The sequence below is a fragment of the Hyla sarda genome, chromosome 8 (assembly GCF_029499605.1).
Source record: "Hyla sarda isolate aHylSar1 chromosome 8, aHylSar1.hap1, whole genome shotgun sequence".
Lineage (NCBI taxonomy): Eukaryota > Metazoa > Chordata > Amphibia > Anura > Hylidae > Hyla > Hyla sarda.
Window position 1 is genome coordinate 26370205 of NC_079196.1, and position 21650 is coordinate 26391854.

The 21650-nt window shown below is 41.4% G+C and overlaps 1 protein-coding gene across 7 annotated transcripts in view; it reads right to left on the reverse strand.

Annotated features, from left to right (window-relative positions):
* LRP1B (LDL receptor related protein 1B) overlaps positions 1–21650 on the reverse strand; it is a 1569499-nt gene that overhangs the window by 711864 nt on the left and 835985 nt on the right. For all 7 annotated transcript variants that reach the window (XM_056534716.1, XM_056534714.1, XM_056534720.1 and 4 more), the window contains 2 exons: positions 13837–14056; positions 11849–12038 (listed from right to left, as the gene is read on the reverse strand). In XM_056534716.1, coding sequence (XP_056390691.1) covers positions 11849–12038; positions 13837–14056 — 410 coding nt within the window. The remainder of the gene's footprint in view (positions 1–11848; positions 12039–13836; positions 14057–21650) is intronic.

Consider the following 21650-nt stretch of genomic DNA (forward strand, 5'->3'; position numbering starts at 1 on the left):
TTGAAATGTTGCCTATGATAAGAAAAAACCACCCACTATGGTACAATACAGCATGAACGTATCCCTGAGGCCAATGTGATCAGGGTGCATAAGGGTATTGTGCAGGTTCCCTATCTCTAATAACTCCTGCTTGCATCATACTAAGGTTGTCAATGGGTTAACCCACAATGTCACTCAATAATTAGCTGCTGTCAATTTATTTTACATTATAATATGTATCATATCTATGTACGAATGGTGTTTAACATGGAGCAGATACCATGAATAATATCTTATTCTATGGACTTGTTATCTATTGTATTTCCCTACTTGCATGATAAAGTGTATTATTCTACAGTATTTAGCATATAAATTGCATTATAAGGTCCCTTCAATTTAGCATCTGTGTTGTCCATGGAGAACATTATAAGCCAGTTTATAAGCAATCATAGGAATCTTCACATTATTAAAAAAAAAAAAATGTTAATTGTCGAGAGAAATGTCTTTTCTCTGTAGTATGGACAAAGAAATTCTGCCAACGACTACCATATGATGCTACGTTTTGCTGTTTGGCGCACATATAACACTTCCTAAATTATTATTATAATTTTTTTTAATTTTCATTTTTTACCAGAATAAGCTTGATCATGTCAGTGGTGTATTGGGAAATTGTTGTTAATTTTGTAAGAGACGAGATGAGTGTTATATAATAAATGTTTCCATAACATTATGAAAACTATTGACATGTTTTAGGAATATGTCAACATTTTTTATCTGCCGAGGTCTGAGTATTCAGTTCCCGACCAATCAATAGCTTCTGTATGAGCAGGACGATTCCATAGACTTGTAATATGAGTCTGACCTGGTCACATGACACAGAGCTGCGCACTACTCCCAGCTTGTTCTACAGATCGGTCGAGATCTACCTTTTTTTTTTTTTTGCCCTATAGAACGCTCCGGCATATAAGATGCACCCAATTTTAAATGAGGAAATTCTAGAATACAATGTAAGGTATAGGTCACAGTGATCTTCAATCAGCGGTCCTCTGAATGTTGCAAAACTACAACTCCCAGCATGCCCGGACAGCCGTTGGATGCGGGCATGCCAGGAGTTGTAGTTTTGCAACATCTGAAGGTCCGCAGGTTGAAGACCACTGGTATAGGAGGTAATATTCACGTGTCCCCGCCGCTCCGGACCCATCACCGCTTGTCACCGCTGCCCTGGATGTCGCCCTCCATCGCTGTCGCCGCGTCCCTGGGGTGTCCCCGTCTCTCCGGAACGTCTCTGCTCGGTATCCTCGCTCTCCGTTGCCACCATCACGTCACTACGCACACCGCTCCTATTGGATGACGGGACAGCATGCGCGACGACGTGATGATGACGAAGGAGAGGGCCGGTCATGCAGGGGATCCCGGCACGGAGCAGACACCGAGGAGGCAGGTAAGGTCCCTCCCGGTGCAGCCGGGTTGTGTCACTTTCGCTTCAGACGCGGCGGTCAGCTTTGATCGCCGCGTCTGAAGGGTTAATACAGGGCATCACCGCGATCGATGATGCCCTGTATTAGCCACGGGTCCCGGCCATTGATGGCCACAGGGATCGCCGCGATAGGTGTGTGTGTATTCGCCGTTTAAGACGCACCAACTTTCCCCCCCCCCCCCAGTTTTGGGGAAGAAAAAGTGCGTCTTATATGGCAAAAATACGGTAAACACTCAAACGCTGACCTATAAAAACCTTTGCTATCTCTCTATGACATATCGAAATGTTCTTTTTTTTTTTTTTTTTTTTTTTTTACAATGACAGGTACTCTTGATGATAACAACTGTGTTTATTTTAAACCTTTTTATATTTGTAAATGGAAAGAAGAAATAGTTAAACTTTTAATACTGTTGTTTTTTGCATTTTTAAAACTTCTATTCAGTCTGACCACTAAGGGACACGATTGCTAATACATTGTACAGTTGGTTTTCTGCATTTCAGTGTATTGTAGTGATATTGCTATTTCTATATACTCTTTAGTAACATGGCAGACCTAGGAGTATTCAGTAGACCCCGGCTACCATCTTATCTGCATTTATCGATAGAATGAACTGCCTAGGAGTCACAATCACTATTGACTCTGGTATTTGGGGGATAAACAGTTGGGATCAGAGTTATCCTATCTGCTGGAAGTGAAAGTTAAAGGAGCATTTTCATCACCCGTTATGGCTTCTCGGCCACCTACAGCCTATTTGAAGCCACCTGAGGTGGTCTGGAAGCCAAAAACAGCCCCAATCCACGTAGTTCCCATTGACTTTAATAGGAGTTGTGCAAATAGCATAGCCCTGCAAGCTACACTTTTTAAATAACTCCCAGAGTTAGCTAGTAGAACTACACCATTTTCGCAATTCCCATTAACATCAACGGGAGTTACCTAAATTGCATAACTCACATGCTTAGGCTGTATTTTGGTTGGGGCTGGGAATCCTTTAGAGGAGATAGGGATACCCCTTTGACTATAGTTAACAAGTTGTTAAGCTATGTTCGCAGGGAACCGTTCGCCGGCGAACAATTCACGACATCTCTAATAACAACCTTTGAATGTGGAGTGAAGGTTTGGAAGTATTTTGTGAAGGTTTGGAAATATATTTGAACTAGCTGAATACCCGGCGTTGCCCGGTTTTTCCTTCCTAATCCTTGTTGGGGAGGAAAATAAACAAAGGAGGAAGCTTTTGACTTCATATTCATCCTCATATATTGTTGTCATATCCCAACCCCATATCCCGACCTCCTATCTCGTCATCATATCTCAACCTCATAATCCGTCCTCACATCCTGTCCTCACATCCCGTCCTCATATCCCGTCCTCATATCCCGTCCTCATATCCCGTCCTCATATCCCGTCCTCCTATCCCAACCTCCTATCCCGACCTTCTATCCCGACCTCCTATCACGATCTCCTATATCGACCTCCTATGCCGACCTCCTATCCCAACCTCCTATCCCAACCTCCTATCCAGTCCTCCTATCCAGTCCATCTAACCCAACCTCCTATCCCGATCTCCTATCCCGACCTCCTATCCCAATCTCCTATCCCATCCTTCTATCTCGACCTCCTATCCTGACCTCCTATCCCGTCCTCCTATCCCGACCTCATATCTCGTCCTCCTATCCCGTCCTCCTATCCCGTCCATCTATCCTGATCTCCTATCCCGTCCTCATATCCCGTCCTCATATCCCGACCTGTAATATGTGTACTAGGTATTGAAATATCTCCAGCCGTATGGAAGTTATGTGGGAACATACACACATACATACACACACACACATTGAGTTTTATATATATATATATATATATATATATATATATATATATATATATATATATATATATAGATAAAAAAAATTTGGAGTCGGCCATGCTTCCCTTGGTCTTGATGATACCCTGTATATGGTGTATACAAAGTGAAGTCTTTATGGAGTAATGATGCATTTCATAATGTTAACACTGATTTAAAAGTATATTTTCCATGAAGCCAAAACCGTTGTCCCAAACCCGCGGATTTAATCACAAAGGAGGTTTACAGCAACATAAGCTTTTTATAATATGTTGTGACAACATTGGATTATTATTATTTTAATCTTCCACTGGCAAGACAATGAATGACTTTGGCTGCTTCGAAGTCACGCAACGCACACACAGTATCCGGCGCAATGCCGTCTTTTCATGGTCGTGGCGTATAAACATCCAGCACATTTTGTATACAATGTAGCGCCATAATTACAAAAGACAACTATAAGGGACTTTGTGGCCAACTGCAGAATTATCATTGTGTTGTCAGATGTTTCATTGCAGCCTCCATATTGTAAATAGCACCCGGACTATCTGCTGCTGATACTACGTGAGTGAGTAATCTATAGCAGAAGAATGGAACACAAACAGCAGCTGCAAAGTCAGTATTAGAGTCAGCGGTGGAGCTCAACAAGAACAACTCTTTCCAGTAAGCAGATGGCTATATGTGCTAATATCTGAGCCTAAGGGGTAGAAGAAGATAGCTTGCTTAATTTACACCATGCATTTAACTGTGCTGCCAAAATAGCGTGTACTGGTTGTACAAAGCTCGATAGTATTTCAGAATCTGACTCAATGATGATAATGGGAAAAAAAATAAAAAACCTTAATAAAGCAAAAATACTGGTTATATTGTGCTTCAGCGAGCCAGAATGTAATGCCTTTATTATTTATGGCAGAGGATAGTGAACCTGTGCAAATGTGCCTGGCTGGTGTTTTGTTATCGGCAGTATTTTCTATTACTAGGGTAAAATATGGATCAGTATTAAAGAGGCTTTCTAAGACTTTATCCCTAGACCATAAATCCCCCATCGAAAGGATACAAATGCAGCCTTCATCTTGTATGTTAAAGGGGTACTCCGCTGCTCAACATTTGGAACAAAATGTTCCAAATGCTTAGAGCCGGCATCGGGAGCTCGTGACATCATAGCCTCGCCCCTCATGATGTCATGTCCCGCCCCATCAATGCAAGTCTATGGGAGGGGGCGTGACGGATGTCACGCCCCCTCCCATAGACTTGCATTTAGGGGGCGGGGCTTGGCATTATGAGGGGTGGGGCTATGACGTCACGAGCTCCCGGGACTGGCTCTAAGCATTCAGAACATTTTGCTCCAAACGCTGAGCTGCGGAGTACCCCTTTAAGCATTACGTTATTAACGTAGCATACTTTGCAAGGCATAGGGCCTTATGTCTTAGACAGATGTCCATACTCTTTTTCATAGCTTCCATGGCACCCTCTGATTTTAGCATAAGATTTCCACTGGAGTTGTTTATACTGTATAGGGGTAATTTTTTAAACATGTTTACTTTTTTAGGACATTGTGTGAACGGTACCGGACCCTGAAGAAGCTCCTGTCCTTTACATAATCCTCCACAGTGATTACAGCTCCCAGTAGATCTTTCTTACTTTTATATTTAAAGCAAAACTGTCACTTCTTTTCTCACGCAATATCTACAGGTATGGTGGATAGTGCGGGAGACACGGATTAAAATGAGCCCTACCTTACCTGGATCTGTCCTGCCGTTCTCCCGCAATTGTAGTTTTATTATCTGTTGAAATCTTCCTGTAACTGGCACTGGCGGGGCTTCAGCGGTTAACTGGCACTGATGTCAGCGCCGCTTATGAATATTCATCCCCCCTCCACCCAGTTAGGAGCAGCAAAGAGAGGGAGAGCTGGAGGGAGGGGGGATGAATATTCATAAGCGGCGCTGACATCAGTGCCAGTTAAGCGCCGAAGCCCCGCCCGTGCCAGTTACAGGAAGATTTCAACAGATAATAAAACTACATTTGCGGGAGAATGGCCGGGCGGATCCGGGTAAGGTAGGGCTCATTTTAATCAGTGTCTCCTGCACTATCCACCAGTACCTGTAGATAGTGTGGGAGAAAACAAGTGACAGTTTTCCTTTAAGGACTTTAACTCTATTAGTTATCTACTTATTTATCTTTAATCCTCACTTCTTTACTATTTTTGGATGACATTTTGGTGGCTTCAGAAGCTATCACCAGGTTTCCACAGAGTATTATGGTCTCAATAGACAATGGTTTCAACATACAATCGTCTTCCTGGAAGCAATTAATATTGTAACTTGAGGGACCACTGTATTTTATTGAGTTTGTAAAGTGAGACATGAGCATAAAAAAAGTAATTTTTTTTAAGCATGGATAACATTTTTTTCAAGGCGTTATCCAGTGTTTTACAAACTGTAAAATAGTGCAGGGGGAATGGGGAAATATAATAATAATAATATATATATATATATATATATATATATATATATATATATCCCCATTGCCCCCCGAAGCTTCCATTCTGCTCCATCTGATTCCCCCAGGCTTCTCTTTCCTTACTGCTTCTAGGATGAGCCCATGTTGCAGGACCTGTCAGCTGAGCCAATCATTGGCCAAGATGACCATAGTGGCCAGGGAGTCAGCAGGTCCTGCAACATGCACACATCTCAGAAGCAGAAAGAAGACAAAAGATTGCAGGAAAAAGAGAGAGACGACTATTTCAGATCTGGTAAAACACTTGATAACTCCTTTAATGTTACTTTCAAAGAGTGGGATGAAAAATGTGAAACCACAGAGATAACAGAATAAAATGCAGAAGTTGTCCTTGGTTTGAGTCTAATCCAGAAACCCAGTCTTTAAACCACAGCACATTATATCTTCCAATTAAAGATGAATACATTTTCTGAAACTTGTTTCTTTTCAGATTTTCTCCAATCAGCCATCAGTTTCAATTTGAATTCTGACTGAGATTTGACAGTGTGTACTGGAGCAGGCCATCCTGTAAAAGAAGGGAGTCCCTGCTCCTCTACAAAGCATACATTGCTTTGCTCATTCGCAGTGTGGCGGCCAATAAATGCAGTAAGAAGGATGCATACATTATTTACTTCTGGGCTACCACATTTGCTGACCCGTCCTGGTACATGTTACCTGGTCACGTTACAGAGAAAGGTATATAGCAGTGGTCTTCAACCTGCGGACCTCCAGATGTTGCAAAACTACAACTCCCAGCATGCCCGGACAGCCAACGGCTGTCCGGGCATGCTGGGGGTTGTAGTTTTGAAACATCTGGAGGTCCGCAGGTTGAAGACCACTGGTATATAATGTATACCTCACCGCTCAGTATCTGCTTCTTCACTTCGCTCTATATGAATCCCCCAAAGAAATTCAGAGCTAAATTAATTGATTCTGAATCAATTCTCTCATTTATACACATGAGAGTTTTCAGTTCTACAAGAGTAGAAGGCTGATTGGTAGGGAACTTACCTAGCAGCCTATTCAGAAAATTGTTAATTTCATAGTCCTACTATTGAAGATAAAGATCCCCCTTATGACATGTATATATATATATATATATATATATATATATATACACAGTGACCCCCCGACCTATGATGGCCCCGACATACGATCATTTCAACATACGATGGCCTCTCAGAGGCCATCGCATGTTGAAGGCAGCATCAACATACGATGCTTTTGTATGTTTGGGCCATCACATAAACGGCTATCCGGCAGCACAGACTGCTTCAGCTGCCACCGGATAGCCGTTTACGGTGCCCTGTGTGGTCCGCTGACGATCACTTACCTGTCCTCGGGGCTCCGGAGCGTCCTCTTCGGGATCCCCTGCATCGTTGGCGCTCTCCAGCGTCATCATCACGTCGCTGTGCACGCCGTCCCGTCATCCAATAGGAGCGGTGTGCGTAGCGACGTGATAGCGGCGACGGAGAGCGAGGATGCCGGGGAAGCAGAGGCCTTGCCGGAGCGTCGGGGACACCCCAGAGACGCGGTGACAGCGATGGAAGGCAACATCCAGGGCAGCGGTGACGAGCGGTGACGGTCCGGAGAGGTTGGACCACGTGAGTATAACCTCCAATACCAGTGGTCTTCAACCTGCGGACCTCCAGATGTTGCAAAACTACAACTCCCAGCATGCCAACGGCTGTCCGGGCATGCTGGGTGTTGTAGTTTTGCAACATCTAGAGGCCCGCAGGTTGTAGACCACTGTCCTATACTTTACATTGCACGGATCCCTCAACATACGATGGTTTCAACAAATGATGGTCCATTTGGAATGTATTACCATCGTATGTTGAGGGACCACTGTATATATAAACATATGGCAGTTTTGATATTCAACACCCAAAAACAAACTTGATAATGAACCAAAGTAAAAAAAAAATTCCCTTGGAATACACCATAAACTGTAGTGATACTGCCCCTTGTGGTTGAACGTGATACAACAAAGGAATAACCTGAAGCCATAAAAGTCTATAACATTAACCAGGACTGTGTCGGAACATGTTTCTTATAATTTTTTTTTCTGTCCCACCTTTAGTTCTATTTCTTTTCATTGTACAAAACCATACAATGCTTTTCGCCCTAGAGTGCTACATTCTATTTCTTGCTGCAGTGCCTGACTCACTGCATTGAAATGGAAGCACGCTTGTTTTCTGGAGAATTAAAAACAATTGATCGCTTAACTACAGCTTTGAAACATTGTGTGTGTCATTATTTTCTGTGTAGAGTCGAGCCCCAAGGGTAGCGGGAATGAAACATTGTGATTGCCGCCATATCATAAAGTCGCCATGACTCTTATTTGGCCGTGAACACAGATATTTCTTGCAACTTTTCTTGCATTTATTTGCAGTGTAATCATATACTTAATTGTGATACGTTCCAGCTGCTGTTCAATTTACTTGTTAAGGCATTAGATAAAATGTATCCATAATCAATGTGGCTTTATTGCAATGTGCATCCCAGACGACTGAGGCTTATCTTACCTACAACAAATGCTTAAAGTGAAATGCCAGCTATAGCGCAATTTCACAGTTAAGTTCTATATAAAAAGTGGAAAACTTTGCAAATCCTTTACATTGTGCTATTTGTGTTGACTGTCATTTGTCGAACTTCCATCTACATTGCTTATTGGTAACAAAGGAATATAGCTAGGCAAAAATTATTGTGTGCAAAATGTTTAAAGGGTACTCCGCCCCTAGACATTTTATCCCCTATCCAAAGGATAGGGGATAAGATGTCTGATCGTGGGGGTCCCGCCGCTGGGGACCCCCGCAATCTCCCTGCTGCACCCGACATTCGTTTAGAGCGTCCGATGCAGTGCCGGAGGCTCATGACGTCACAGCCATGCCCCGGCCGTCACACCCCCTCACATAGACTTGCATTGAGGGGGCGTAGTTGTGACGTCAAGAGCTTTCACCTCACATTGCCAGTCATCTGTCACGGTGCAAAGTTGCTCTGTGCACCAGTAGTCTGGGGTGTCCCAGCCGAGATCTTGGGGGACCCCCCCGGCAATCAGCCATCTTATCCCCCATCCTTTGTATAGGGGATATGATCTCTAGGGGAAGAGTAACCCTTTAAGGTTCCATTACAAATAAGAAGAAAAGTGGGAAGAATTTAGCTTGACCAACTATCAGATACAGAATGCATGAATTTGCCGAACCTGTCCTTACAGATGATGTTGGGGGTGATGGGGGGGGGGGGTGATGGTGAGTTTTAATCCCCAATCCTTTCCTCCACAAGTGAGAAAAGCAACACTTAAAATAATGGTACTAAGTGTATGTTCAAACTGCAAAAATTCAGCAAAGAATTTCCACAGTGGGTCTGCACTGTACGCAATGCTCCGAAATTGGCGCTTATGTCCTCAACAGTTTCTACCGAATTGTGATCAGAAACTTCTGGTAAAATCCAAATCCTCATCAGAAATTCTGTCGCATAACCTATGACATGTAAATTAAGCAGCACAATCCCAATAAACTCAATAGGAGGATGCTGCAAGCCGAATCCACATGGAATCTCCGCAGTGTGAACGGGGACTTACTCTCCACTAAGAATACATGTATTATTGGCTTAAAGGGGTACTCCAATGGCCAGGTTTCCGACTGCGTTTGGAATTAATGTTCCCAATGCTGTGCGCTCGCTGAGTGGGTTGGCCACACACCCTCAATGCAAATCTATGAAAGGGGGCCCCTCAACATTTGGAACTAAATGTTCTGAACTCAGCCGGAAGCCTGGCCAGTGGAGTACCCCTTTAACCCAGTGTGCATGTGTAAGGGGAGGAAGGGAGGAATATTTGTTGGGCAAACTGTAATGCTGGCTTGCTCCATACTCTGCTTGTTGTTTCCAGCTGCTTCCATCATATTGCGTCTCTCTCTGTCTCTAAGGGATTTAAAGGGCTAGCGTATGCATCTTTAGACTTATTCCCTTTCAACCCTAGCTCAGTAACACCTATTAAAGCCGTCTCCACCCGCTTTCTGGTGCCTGAGAATTTTTATGGTGCATTAGTGTCCTGAAACTGAGGTGTGAATCTGGTCCTGAAGCCTGTCTCCTTGACCAAACTGGATTATCAACACAGAACCTGTGCTGCCAGCCTCGGCCATCTTGCCTTTTCCGTCCTCCACATCTGCATGATCTCTGTGTATCATACCAACTCTTAAGTGTTTGATCCTGAATTCTGAATGTGCCTTCCCCCCTGACTCCCTGGTGACACACACCAATGCCACCTGGTCCACTGGGTCAGTTGTTACCCATACCGGGACCATGGTTGAGAAGTGACTTGGTTTTATGAAATCTGTTACAGGGCCCCATTTATACCATGTCTAATGGTTTCTTCTTTTGGTCCAGTGGGACATAAGGGACCCCTCATGCACCAGTACTAACTTGTTACCTCTACACTGCCCAGAGCCAAATATCTTAATCCCAGCCCACCCTTAAGGTTATACCCAGGGCTTAAGTCCAACAGGTATGTATAGAAACTAAGTTCCTGCACTTTTTCCACAGCAAAAACACTATTCCGATTAGCAGGAGTCCTGCAAGGTCAGCCCTTTAGTGGAAATCTTGGGTGAATGCCCACACTTTTTTTTCCCCAGGACCTGACCCCTGGTTATACCTTAGGAGTCCAGCAGAATCTTTTTATCCAAACAAACAATAAACCATGACATAATGATAAACAGTATAAGATCAAGCAAACAATATACAAAGTTAGTCCACCACAATAGACTACAGAAAGAGTCCGGCACTGTCATTACCAAGATAGCGATAACTTTCCTAACAACAATATACAAAGTTACTGTTCATGTAGACAGAAGCTGGGAAATATGACAAAATGCAACAGAGCAGAATTTTCTTTGCAGGAACAAATGTATTTGTAGCAAATCTAATGTTTCATTTTGTAAATTAGTTTTCCTCTATTATTCTAAGCAATACATGGATATATGTATCGGTTCTTGGGATCAGGCACCTGTACCAGCACATAGACCTCCACCATTATAGTTTTGGTATGTCACAGAGACTTGCCAAGCCTAATATATATATATATATATATATATATATATATATATATATATATATATATATATATATATATATTCCAAAAGGAGAAGATGGGAACTGGCACTCCTATATAAGGCAACTGTGTACAATGTATGGCCACTGGGAGTGGATGGCAACACTTTTCATGCACTTATTGGTGCATTTATATATACAGTGGAAGAAAAGAAAAAGGCTGCACTCACCAGTTAAATCTTCAGTGCGTTATTTTCAGATGTGAATCATGGGGGTGCTCCCCTCTTGATAGCACCCGCTATTGTGCACCCCCATGATTCCCATCTGAAAATAAAGCACTGAAGATTTAACTGGTAAGTGCAGCCTTTTTCTTTTCTTCCAATATATATATATATATATATATATATATATATATATATATATATATAATTTTCCCCCTAAAAACGGATCCTCTTTTATCCATCGGATTTAACTGGTTTTGCAGCTCAGCTCCCTTCACTTGAATAAGGGTTTAGCAATAATTTCAGGCACAGCTGGAAGGTAGCCATGTTTTCTAATCTCCAATCCAATGAGCAAGAACATGCCACGCAATAATGTCTATGCAATTCTATCGCGTCTGTTCACTCTATGTAATCTTGACCTTAGGCTGGACAAGTTTCGGCAGCACGTGCAGCGAATTCTTGGTACAGCACAATGTATTCGGTACATCAAGGTACATTCACTTCTACCTGACACAAGTCTCTCTTGTCTTTCTTAAATCTTTCTGGAAATGTCAGGAAATTCATGAAAATGAATTAAATTGAAGTTGTATTTGGGAAGAAGAACCTACAGGATGATAATTTAAAACGGCAGATAATACATTTTCACAAATGACATTGTAATTGGACTTCCCTGCACTTATTTCATGTATTATGTTTTTCTTTTTCTCTTTCAGAAAAGAAAATTGTTACAAAAGCAAAGGTAGAAAATAAAGATGTATCATCTATTATGTAGTGTATTCCTTTATTCTAACCTTGCTGTTTTCTTGGGTCGTAAATCTGGAGTCCAAAGAGTGGAGGCCTCTCTTGTCTTAGGAGAGTAATATTGTTGGTTTTCAGATTAAGCTGGAATATGTAGCCATTCATATAGTCCGTCCAGAAGACATACTGGCCATGGTGTGAGAGTCCAAAGGGATGATTTAACTCTTTCCCACTACCGACTACCTGAAAAAATAAAACATCAAGTGATAGATAATAACAATTGTATATGATGACTGGGAGTTTCATTTGATGAGGGTGTTTTATTATTTTTATTATTATTTTTTGTTTGATGATCTTCTGTAGATCTCAGGTAGTACTGCTCTTCCTTGTAGAAATTACCATAAGGTGTTAGGAATGCTTACAGGCAATGCTCCATGGAAAGAGGTATGAAACTCTCTAGTGCCACCTATTGCATGAGACCGTTTTATACTTAAAGGGGAACTCCGATACATACCATTTTATCCCCTATCCTGTGGAACCCCCCGTGATCTCCTACCCAGTGCTATGATGTTCTAAACAGTTGTATTCAGAACACCAGCTCTCCTCTTACTCGGAGAAGCCATGGTCGACACATCTCCTCCCCCATACATCTCTATGGGACAGCGCTCGTGGTCTCTGGCTCCCCAATTGAGATGCATGGAGAGGCCTTGTTGACCACAGCTTCATGCGGTGGTCAACAGTCTGCTTGCATGGAGCAGAAATCGATCCATGCATGAGGAGAGCCAGGGCGCTGAGCGGGAGATCACAGGGGTTGGACCCCCTGTGATCAGTTGCTCATTCCATATCCTGTGGATAATCACTAGTGATGAGCAGCAATGCCTATATTAAAATTTGCGATATTTCGCGAATATATAAACTAATATGTGTCCTATGTTCGCAAATTTCACGTATTCATTATATTCACATATTTGCGTATTCGAGACAGAAAACAGTGAGGGGGTGGGCAACTTTACTGTTGGTTGCTAGGGATGTTGTTGATAACCTCTGATAAGGGTATTTGCATCATTCTAACTGGCCCACAAGTTAAAACAAGGAATATGCGCATATGCAGAATTTATTTTTTCGCAATATTCGCAAATTTGCGAAAAAAAACATAATCACCAATAATCACCCATTAACATGGAGATTGTATATCTAAGAGTTGTCTGAAAAGCAGAAAAGGTATTGCCTGTTCTGCTTCCTCGCCCTCTGTTACCTCATTGAGCTTGTCTTGGAAATATATCTTTCTAGATGGTAGAAGGGCGGGCTAAATCAAAACTATGCCTGCATGAAATGTTCAATAGCTGTAGAGTGTAGCCCATGTTATGGTGACATTGTGGGACAATTGGAAATGGAATGCAGGCATGGTTTATATTTGGTACAACTCCTCTTTTTTTTAAATGTATACTTCTGAGACAAGTGTAGGGTAGAAGTAGAGTGCCAGGGCCCAGTCTAGCTCTTGTCCCTCTGTTATTACGCAAACAAATGGGGCCTGTGTCCCTACAGAGTCTAAAATTGTCCAATTAGTGCGGTCAATGTCAGACTTTTCCCTTTGAAAGGTAAAATGGTTACACCCACTTGTCATTTTTTTCTATAGATCTCTAGGAGGACTAATGGCTCAACACAGAGAGCTAGAGGGAAGTTGATATTTCATGGAGAATACAAATGTTTCATAAAATAGAAATATTTTGGAATCACATTTTCCCTGATTGTGTTCTCAAAAAGTTGTTTCAGAATTACTAATCCTTAATGCTATAAATAAATGCTAAAACAGCCAGGTTGGAGGAACTTACAGATTCCCCTCTACCTAAGGTCCTATTATTGAGCAGTCCTATTTTGGAGGGGGTTTTCCTCCTTATGACTGTGAAGGTAATGTCCACCTAAATAGATAAAATCCCTTTGTTCACAGATTAACAACAATAATACATTAGGCACCGATACAAAACATTTACATAATAATGCATGTGAATTCATTATACAAGAATTATTTCATCTAATTTACCTTTCTGTTGGTCCCATTGAGGAATATCTGCTCGATGTGGTCATAGTACGCATCGCACCAGTAGAGTAAATTGTTTTCATAATCCAAGGATAATCCATTGGGCCACAGCATCTTAGTGGTAACAAAAATCTGTCTATTAAATCCATTCATCCAGGACTTCTCTATACGTCCCACGCTGTCGTCAACCACGTCTTCCTCCCAGTCTGTCCAATACATCCAGCTGTAAGAGTGGAAGGCATGAGTGTTCTGTTAATATCCTTTAAATCTCTATTAGTTTGCATTGATCTAATTTATAGTGCAGGTTACAATATTCCTTATTCTGGATACACAAACGTATGGGTACCTATTGGAAGCATTGAAAGTTATTGACTATGGAAGAAAAATATTTTGTATAGCTATAAAATTCCTATAACCAGTTAATAGAGGTGAAGATCCTATATGAAGAGCTAAAATACCGTATGTGTAACCTGCGTACCGTATTTTTCGCCCTATAGGATGCACCGGCATATAAGACGCACCCAATTTTAAAGGTGCAAAATCTAGAAAAAAAAGATTCTGAACCCAACAGTGATCTTCAACCTGCGGACCTCCAGAGGTTGCAAAACTACAACTCCCAGCATGCTGGGAGTTGTAGTTTTGCAACATCTGGAGGTCTGCAGGTTGAAGACCACTGGATAGGAGGTAATACTCTATCGCTGTCGCTGCGTCCCCGGGGTGTCCCCGTCGCTCCTGACGTCTTCTTCCCCGGGATAAATGCTCTCCGTCGCCGTCATCACATCGCCGTCATCAGGTCGCTCACACGCCGCTCTTATTGGATGACGGGACGGCGTGCGCGACGACGTGATGACGTCGAAGGAGAGCGCTGCCATGCAGGGGATCCCGGCATGGAGCAGACACCGAGATGGCAGGTAAGGTCCCTCCTGGTGTCCTGTAAGCTGTTCGGGACGCCGCAATTTCACCACGGCGGTCCCGAACAGCCCCACTGAGCAGCCAGGTTAGTGTCACTTTCCCTTCAGATGCGGCGGTCAGCTCTGATCGGCGCGTCTGAAGGGTTAATACAGGGCATCGGTGATGTCCTGTATTAGCCGCGGGTCCCGGCCGTTGATGGCCGCAGGGACCGACCTGATAGGTGTGTATTCGCCATATAAGATGCACCAACTCCCCCCCCCCCCCCCCCAGTTTTGGGGAAGAAAAAGTGCGTCTTATACGGCGAAAAATACGGGTAACTACAAAGGGAGCCAATAGGTAAGAGGGCCCACTGTCACCATTAAAGCAGCTAGGAGCCTCCTACGTTTATAAAGAACTTTCATAGCTCACAATAACTGGAGAATTATTCGAGAGACAAATGGGGGTTGTTCTATAATAAGCCACTGGAGAACAATGTCAACAACAATCCTGTATTTAAGTGTTTATCCACGACTCTATGCCGAGAGGCAAAAGTTATGCAAATGGCTTGTTGCTTTGTTTCATAGATTTTCCCATTTAAATAAATAAAAATGAAGAAGAAAGTTAAACTGAAGTCATATATGTATATTTTCCATGCTTTTATGAGCTATTGTCTCATACCCAACCAACCCGAATCGTAAGAGTTAATGCCTGACAACCCATTAAAAAACAACCGATTGTCATAACTGGACTGGAAGAAGAAAGAGAATAATACAGAGAACAATATATACATACATTTACAAAGGTTGTATGAGATTAAGAAAATAAGGGGTTGCTATTTTTTTACTTTTTTTTTTAAAACAACATGTCTCTTCTTGTCCATCGACTATGTTGGGTATTGCAGCTCTTCCCCAACTATTTTGCCAATTTTGAAACTCATTTTGACTCCAATGAGACAATCCATGTGGAAATGTGAAGAAAATTGATAGGTCACTCTTTTTAAAATGCTGAAAACTGAATTAATTTTTCAGTGTTCTGATTGAAGTCATTGGGACATTGTTTTCATGCAATGCCGAGATGATTTGGATGCGGAAATCAAACAGATTTTTGTTTTATTTTAACCGTGTAAGCACGCCCTAGAGATAGAGTATAGGCAAGGAACGTTTGTCGATTCAGAGATTATTAAAACATTTACTTGATATATAGTGCAGCAAATATTTGGTCAATAAAATAACATTTAAAGGAGACAGCCTACTAAAAGTATTTATCACCTATTCACAGGACTGGTCATAAGTGTATGATTACTGGGGCGTCTACCACCAGGACCCCCAACAAACTCAAAGATGGAGGCCCTTAGGTAATTGTGTGCTTGCTTGGCAATCAATTAAAGGGGTACTCCAGTTGAAAACATTTTTTTTTTCAAATGAACATGTGCCAGAAATGTATACAGATTTGTAAAATACTTCTAATTAAAAATCTTAATCCTTCCAGTACTTATCAGCTGCTGTATACTGCAGAGGAAATTGTATTTCTTTCTGGAGTTCTTTTTTGTCTGACCACAGTGCTCTCTGCTGACACCTCTGTCTGTATCAGGAACTGTCCAAAACAAGATAGGTTTGCTATGGGGTTTTCCTTGTACTCTGGACAGTTCCTGACATGGACAGAGGTGTCAGCAGAGAGCATTGTGGTCAGACTGGAAAGAACTCTAGAAAGAAATACAACTTCCTCTGTAGTATACAGCAGCTGAGAAGTACTGGAAGGATTAAGATTTTTTAATAGAAGTAATTTACAAATCTGTTTAACTTTCTGGCAACAGTTGATTAAAAAAATAAAAATAAATAAAAAGGTTTCCACCGGAGTACCCCTTTAAGATTTTTTTTTTTTTTAATATAAGTAATCTGTTTAACTTTCTGGCACCAGTTCTTTTTAAAAAAAAAAGTTTTTCACTGGAGTACCCCTTTAATATACTGCCATAAGACTGGCATTGATAGCCAAGCATGATCCTTGTCAGTCCCATATGAGTGAAAGGAGTGGCAGTCGTGGGCTAGGGCTCCATTCAGAAAGGGTTGTTGGAGATCTCCATACTTGAGATCACTGGTCCCAGTAATAAGATTGCTAACACTTACACAGTTTAACCTATCCTGTGGACAGATGAGTAATGCTTTTAGTTGGCCAACCTCTTTAAAATCACCTTTCAAGGGATGGACTTATCTAAGACAATTCCTTTCAGTCTTAAAGGGGTATTCCGGGCAAAAACATTTTATCCTCTATCTAAATATATATATATATATATATATATATATATATATATATATATATATATACAGTGATCCCTCAACTTACAATAGTTTCAAAATACAATGGTCTTTTCTGGACCATTGTAACTTGAATCCAGACTCAGCATACAATGCTACAGACAGTCCAGATCTGCGAAACATGTCCATGGCCGGAAGAACACCTGTATTACTGAAGCGTATGCACTGAATTCCTGACTGGTAGCGACTCCCTACAGTACAGGATGGTATTACATGTTCTATACTCTTTACCTGTGCCAGGGTTAGCTGCTCCTTTGGACACCAGGTGAGGGTGGCTCCATTTTACTTTTTTAGGACATTGCATGTACTGTATAGGACCCTGAAGAAGCTCCTGTCCTCTACATAGACAGTGATTACAGCTTCCAGCAGATCTTTCTTACTTTTATATGTAAGGATTTGCTTTATCTGTATAAGTTGTCTACTTATTTCTTTTTAATCCTCACTTTTTCCTATTTTTGGATGACATTTTGTTGGCTTCAGAACCAATTACCAGGTTTCCACAGAGTTATGGTCTCAACATACATTGGTTTCAACATACAATGGTCGTCCTGGAACCAAATAATATTGTAACTTGAGGGACCACTGTGTGCATGTATATATATATATATATATATATATATATATATATATATTATACAAAACAGAAGGTTGCAGCAGCACTCTTGGTCAAAAAATGGAGGCTCTTAGCGTACTTTTTGATCAAAACGTGTCCCCCATCTACCACGCAGAGGTGGCCTCTTGTCGGATGGGACCCTAACATGCTTAATCCACTCACCTCTGCTGGGCATATGGCCTCTGACTGGGTGACATGCAGGATCCACATAAATTTAAAAACCTCCTGTGATATATATATATATATATATATATATATATAGATATAGATATAGATATAGATATAGATATAGATATAGATATAGATATATATATATATATATATATATATATAATTTATTTATTTTTGCAATGTTCTATAGACCCAATTTTAACTACAGAAAAGCTGCAAATTCACTATGGAGTTTACTGAGTAGGTTGCATATGTAGGTCCCCTGTCCACCACCATCTGTCAGTCTCTTCTTCGTGCTGGTGCCTCCTTTATTCCTCTCTTTTCCCCTTTGGTCTAGATAATTGCCGGAGATGCTGCTCTCGTATCTCAGCTCAAAATGCCACAGGCGTCAATGAAAATGTTTGGGTCGTGTAGAGAAAAATTCTAAAGCAAACCCTCTCCGCATTCAGTGGGAAATCTGCTCTGTCCTGTCATTACCCAGCAGGGAGGAGCACTTAATGTTCCCATAGTAATCTGATGCATATTTATAAGCCATTCTGCCCACATTATATCCAGAATTGCTAATAACAATAACAAGAAATGAAACTTGTTTAATATTAACAACCATTGGGTATACAAGGAGGAAATGGACTATTATTATAATTTTTCTATGATGTAACACCTTGGTGACCACTGATGTAAGGGTAGATCTTTATACTGGTAGATACAGGTCTTCTATGGAGGGCCACAGTTTGGTGACCACTGATGTAAAGGCTGATTTTTATATCAATATGGAGGACCACAATTTGGTGACCACTGATGTTAGGCCTGATCTTTATAAGAATAGATATAGATCCTATATTGAGGCCCACAGTTTGGTGACCACTGATATAAGGGCCGATCCTGCTGTCCTGGACTTACATAAGTGTAAAAAGTTTTAAAGTCATTAAAATACATAAAACATTGTCTGAAAATCCACAACCAGATTAGCAGACTAGAGGCAGTCTTAAATATTGGTGCAAAGGTGACAAAGGTGTGAAAAACAAAGGGCATTTACCATTACTTGCTTGAAAGGGTACTCCGGTGGATTTCATTTTTTATTTTAAATCAACTGATGCCAGAAAGTTAAACAGATTTGTAAATTACTTCTTTTTAAAAATCTTAATACTTCTAGTGCTTTTCAGTCTAACCACAGTGCTCTCTGCTGACACCTCTGTCCGTGTCAGGAACTGACATGGACAGAGGTGTCAGCAGAGAGCACTGTTATCAGACTTGGAGAGAACTAAACAACTTCCTCTGGAGCATACAGCAGCTGATAAGTACTGGAACGATTAAGATTTTTAAATATACGTAATTTACAAAACAGTTTATCTTTGTGGCACCAGTTGATTTAAAAGAAATTGTTTCCCACCGGAGTAACTCTTTAATTAAGGAAAATATGTGGGGATAGCACAAGGGCACAAAAAATTGAGCAGACAACCACTTTTCAAAAAAAATATTGACTTTTTAACACTATGCTCACCAAGTTGACATGGTAACATGCTAAGTGGTCCCAGTGTCACACTTGATATCAATTTACCCCTGTAAATAGGCGTTCCCAAGGCCCTGGAGCGCTGAGCACTGGGACTCCTCCTTGTAACCCTGATGGACCACCGAGTCTGCAGTGACGTGGAGCCAAGGCCTCCTGGGAGGGGTGACTCTGGCTTGTTGATCCAGCAGGGTTACAGGAGAAGACGATAGTTGTCCGGGCGACTGTCTCTAATGCACCAGTGAGACTGTAAGTATAATAAACGAGCTACATCACAGTGGCAGGGAAGCCACTTTGCTTGCAGATTCCACTGAAAGAATGAACATGTTCATTCTTACAGCGGATCAATTTCTGCAGAAGAATTCTGTAATGTAAATAGGTCAACGGCAGACCCATTCCCAACAATGTTAATGCTAAGGGGTACTCCGGTGGAAAACAATTTGTTTAAACTCAACTGGTGCCAGAAAGATCAACAGTTTTGTAAATTAAATAGTAGTAAGGCAGAAAAGGAGAGAGTACACAAGAGGCAACTTCACCTTATATATTCTGCAGTGCAGTCTCGGCAACCTAGTTCAGTATCTCCTGCGGGGTGCACATACAAGTGTGTGAGGTATCAATAAATAAAAGAGCACATACGTGGGTCTGGTTCACGGGTTGCTGGGTCTCAGCTTCCACCTGTGCTGAAGCTGACACCCAGCAACCCTTGAACCGGACCCCGAAACACAGCTATTTTTGCCGAGCGGTGAGTGCACGTACGAGCTCTTTCGTTTATTAGTTTTGTAAATTACTTCTACTTAAAAATCTTAACCCTTTAAGTACTTATCAGCTGCTGTATACTACAGAGGAAGGTCTTTTCTATTTGAATTTATTTTCTATCTGAATACAGTGCTCTCTGCTGACACCTCTGTCCATGTCAGGAACTATCCAGAGCATTAGCAAATCTCCATAGCCAACCTCTCCTGCTCTGGACAGTTCCTGACATGGACAGACGTGGCAGAAGAGGGCACTGTGGTCAGACAGAAAAGAACCACCCAACTTCCTCTGGAGCATACAGCTGCTGAAAAGTACTGGAAGGATTAAGATTTTTAAATAGAAGTAATTTACAAATGTGTTTAACTTTCTTGCACCCAAAAAAATAAAAAAATAAAAGAATGTTATCCACTGGAGTACCCCTTTAATGCAACAAAATTCTGCAGTTTAAACATGTCCTAACACTGGATAGCTTCAGTACTGGATGTTGTAATGGCCTTTTTTGCAATATGGCAGCTAGAAGAACCCAAAACAGGAGAAGGATAGCACGACAGCATGTCTTACTTTCATAACTGTAGCAACAATGGTGCCATTGAGTGAGGTTGCCATATAACCCTGCTTCACTAATGACTTTATAACAATAGAATCAAAAGCAAATGACCAGGGAGTCAGGAGTTTGTCTGGCGCCAGACAAACTCCTGACTCCCTGGTCATTTGCTTTTGATTCTACACTTACCCAGGAGGGCTGCAGTGGACCTGCTTTCACATTTCTTCTGCTCTTAACCTTGTTGTGTGTGGGCGCACAACCAACTCCGGTAAGCGGCTTGGGAATCACCTTCCCCTACCCCCACCTGCAAGATCTACTGATCCCGCACATGAGGCGCCTTCCTTCCTTTCTCTATTTATAACAATAGATACAACTCGTTTATGGTATATACATTTATCATTTAATAAAAATGTTGTATGATTGTAGCAATAAGCGGGAACACAATGTCCAGAACCTTCTTTCCAGCTCATTTACATGTCAATAACAACCCCGCGTGTCACACAAGTGATCCCGTACATACTGCTGCCCCGCACAATGAATCATATTGAGTAATTAATTAATAAATGTAACAATGTCGACAGAATAAACTATTTGTTCAATCACAAAAAGCTTTATATTTCCCCATCCACAATTACGTTTCCGCTGCATTCATTAAACCTTCATGTAATTGTTGTGTTAATGTCGTGTACCAAGTCCATTATATGTAATATGCAAATTTGACATGGAAAAATTTACATATCAAATGCATTTTTTTTTTTTTTTTTTTACAAAATATTAAAAGTTGTCATTTGGCATGAAATACATCTTCAGACTATGGCAGAAGATGGTGATTTTTGTGTTCACTTTTTCTGGGCTCCAGGAGTATTGTTCAGAATTATCGAAATAAAGGTGCATTCACACCGCGTTTCAAAATCTGCAGTCACTGGAAGATTTTCACGTTGTCTAACAGCAAGCAACCCATGTGAGGCTGAATTAGTTGAGTTTTTTTTAAAGCTATGTTAGGTAATGACAGCCTAGATAACACAT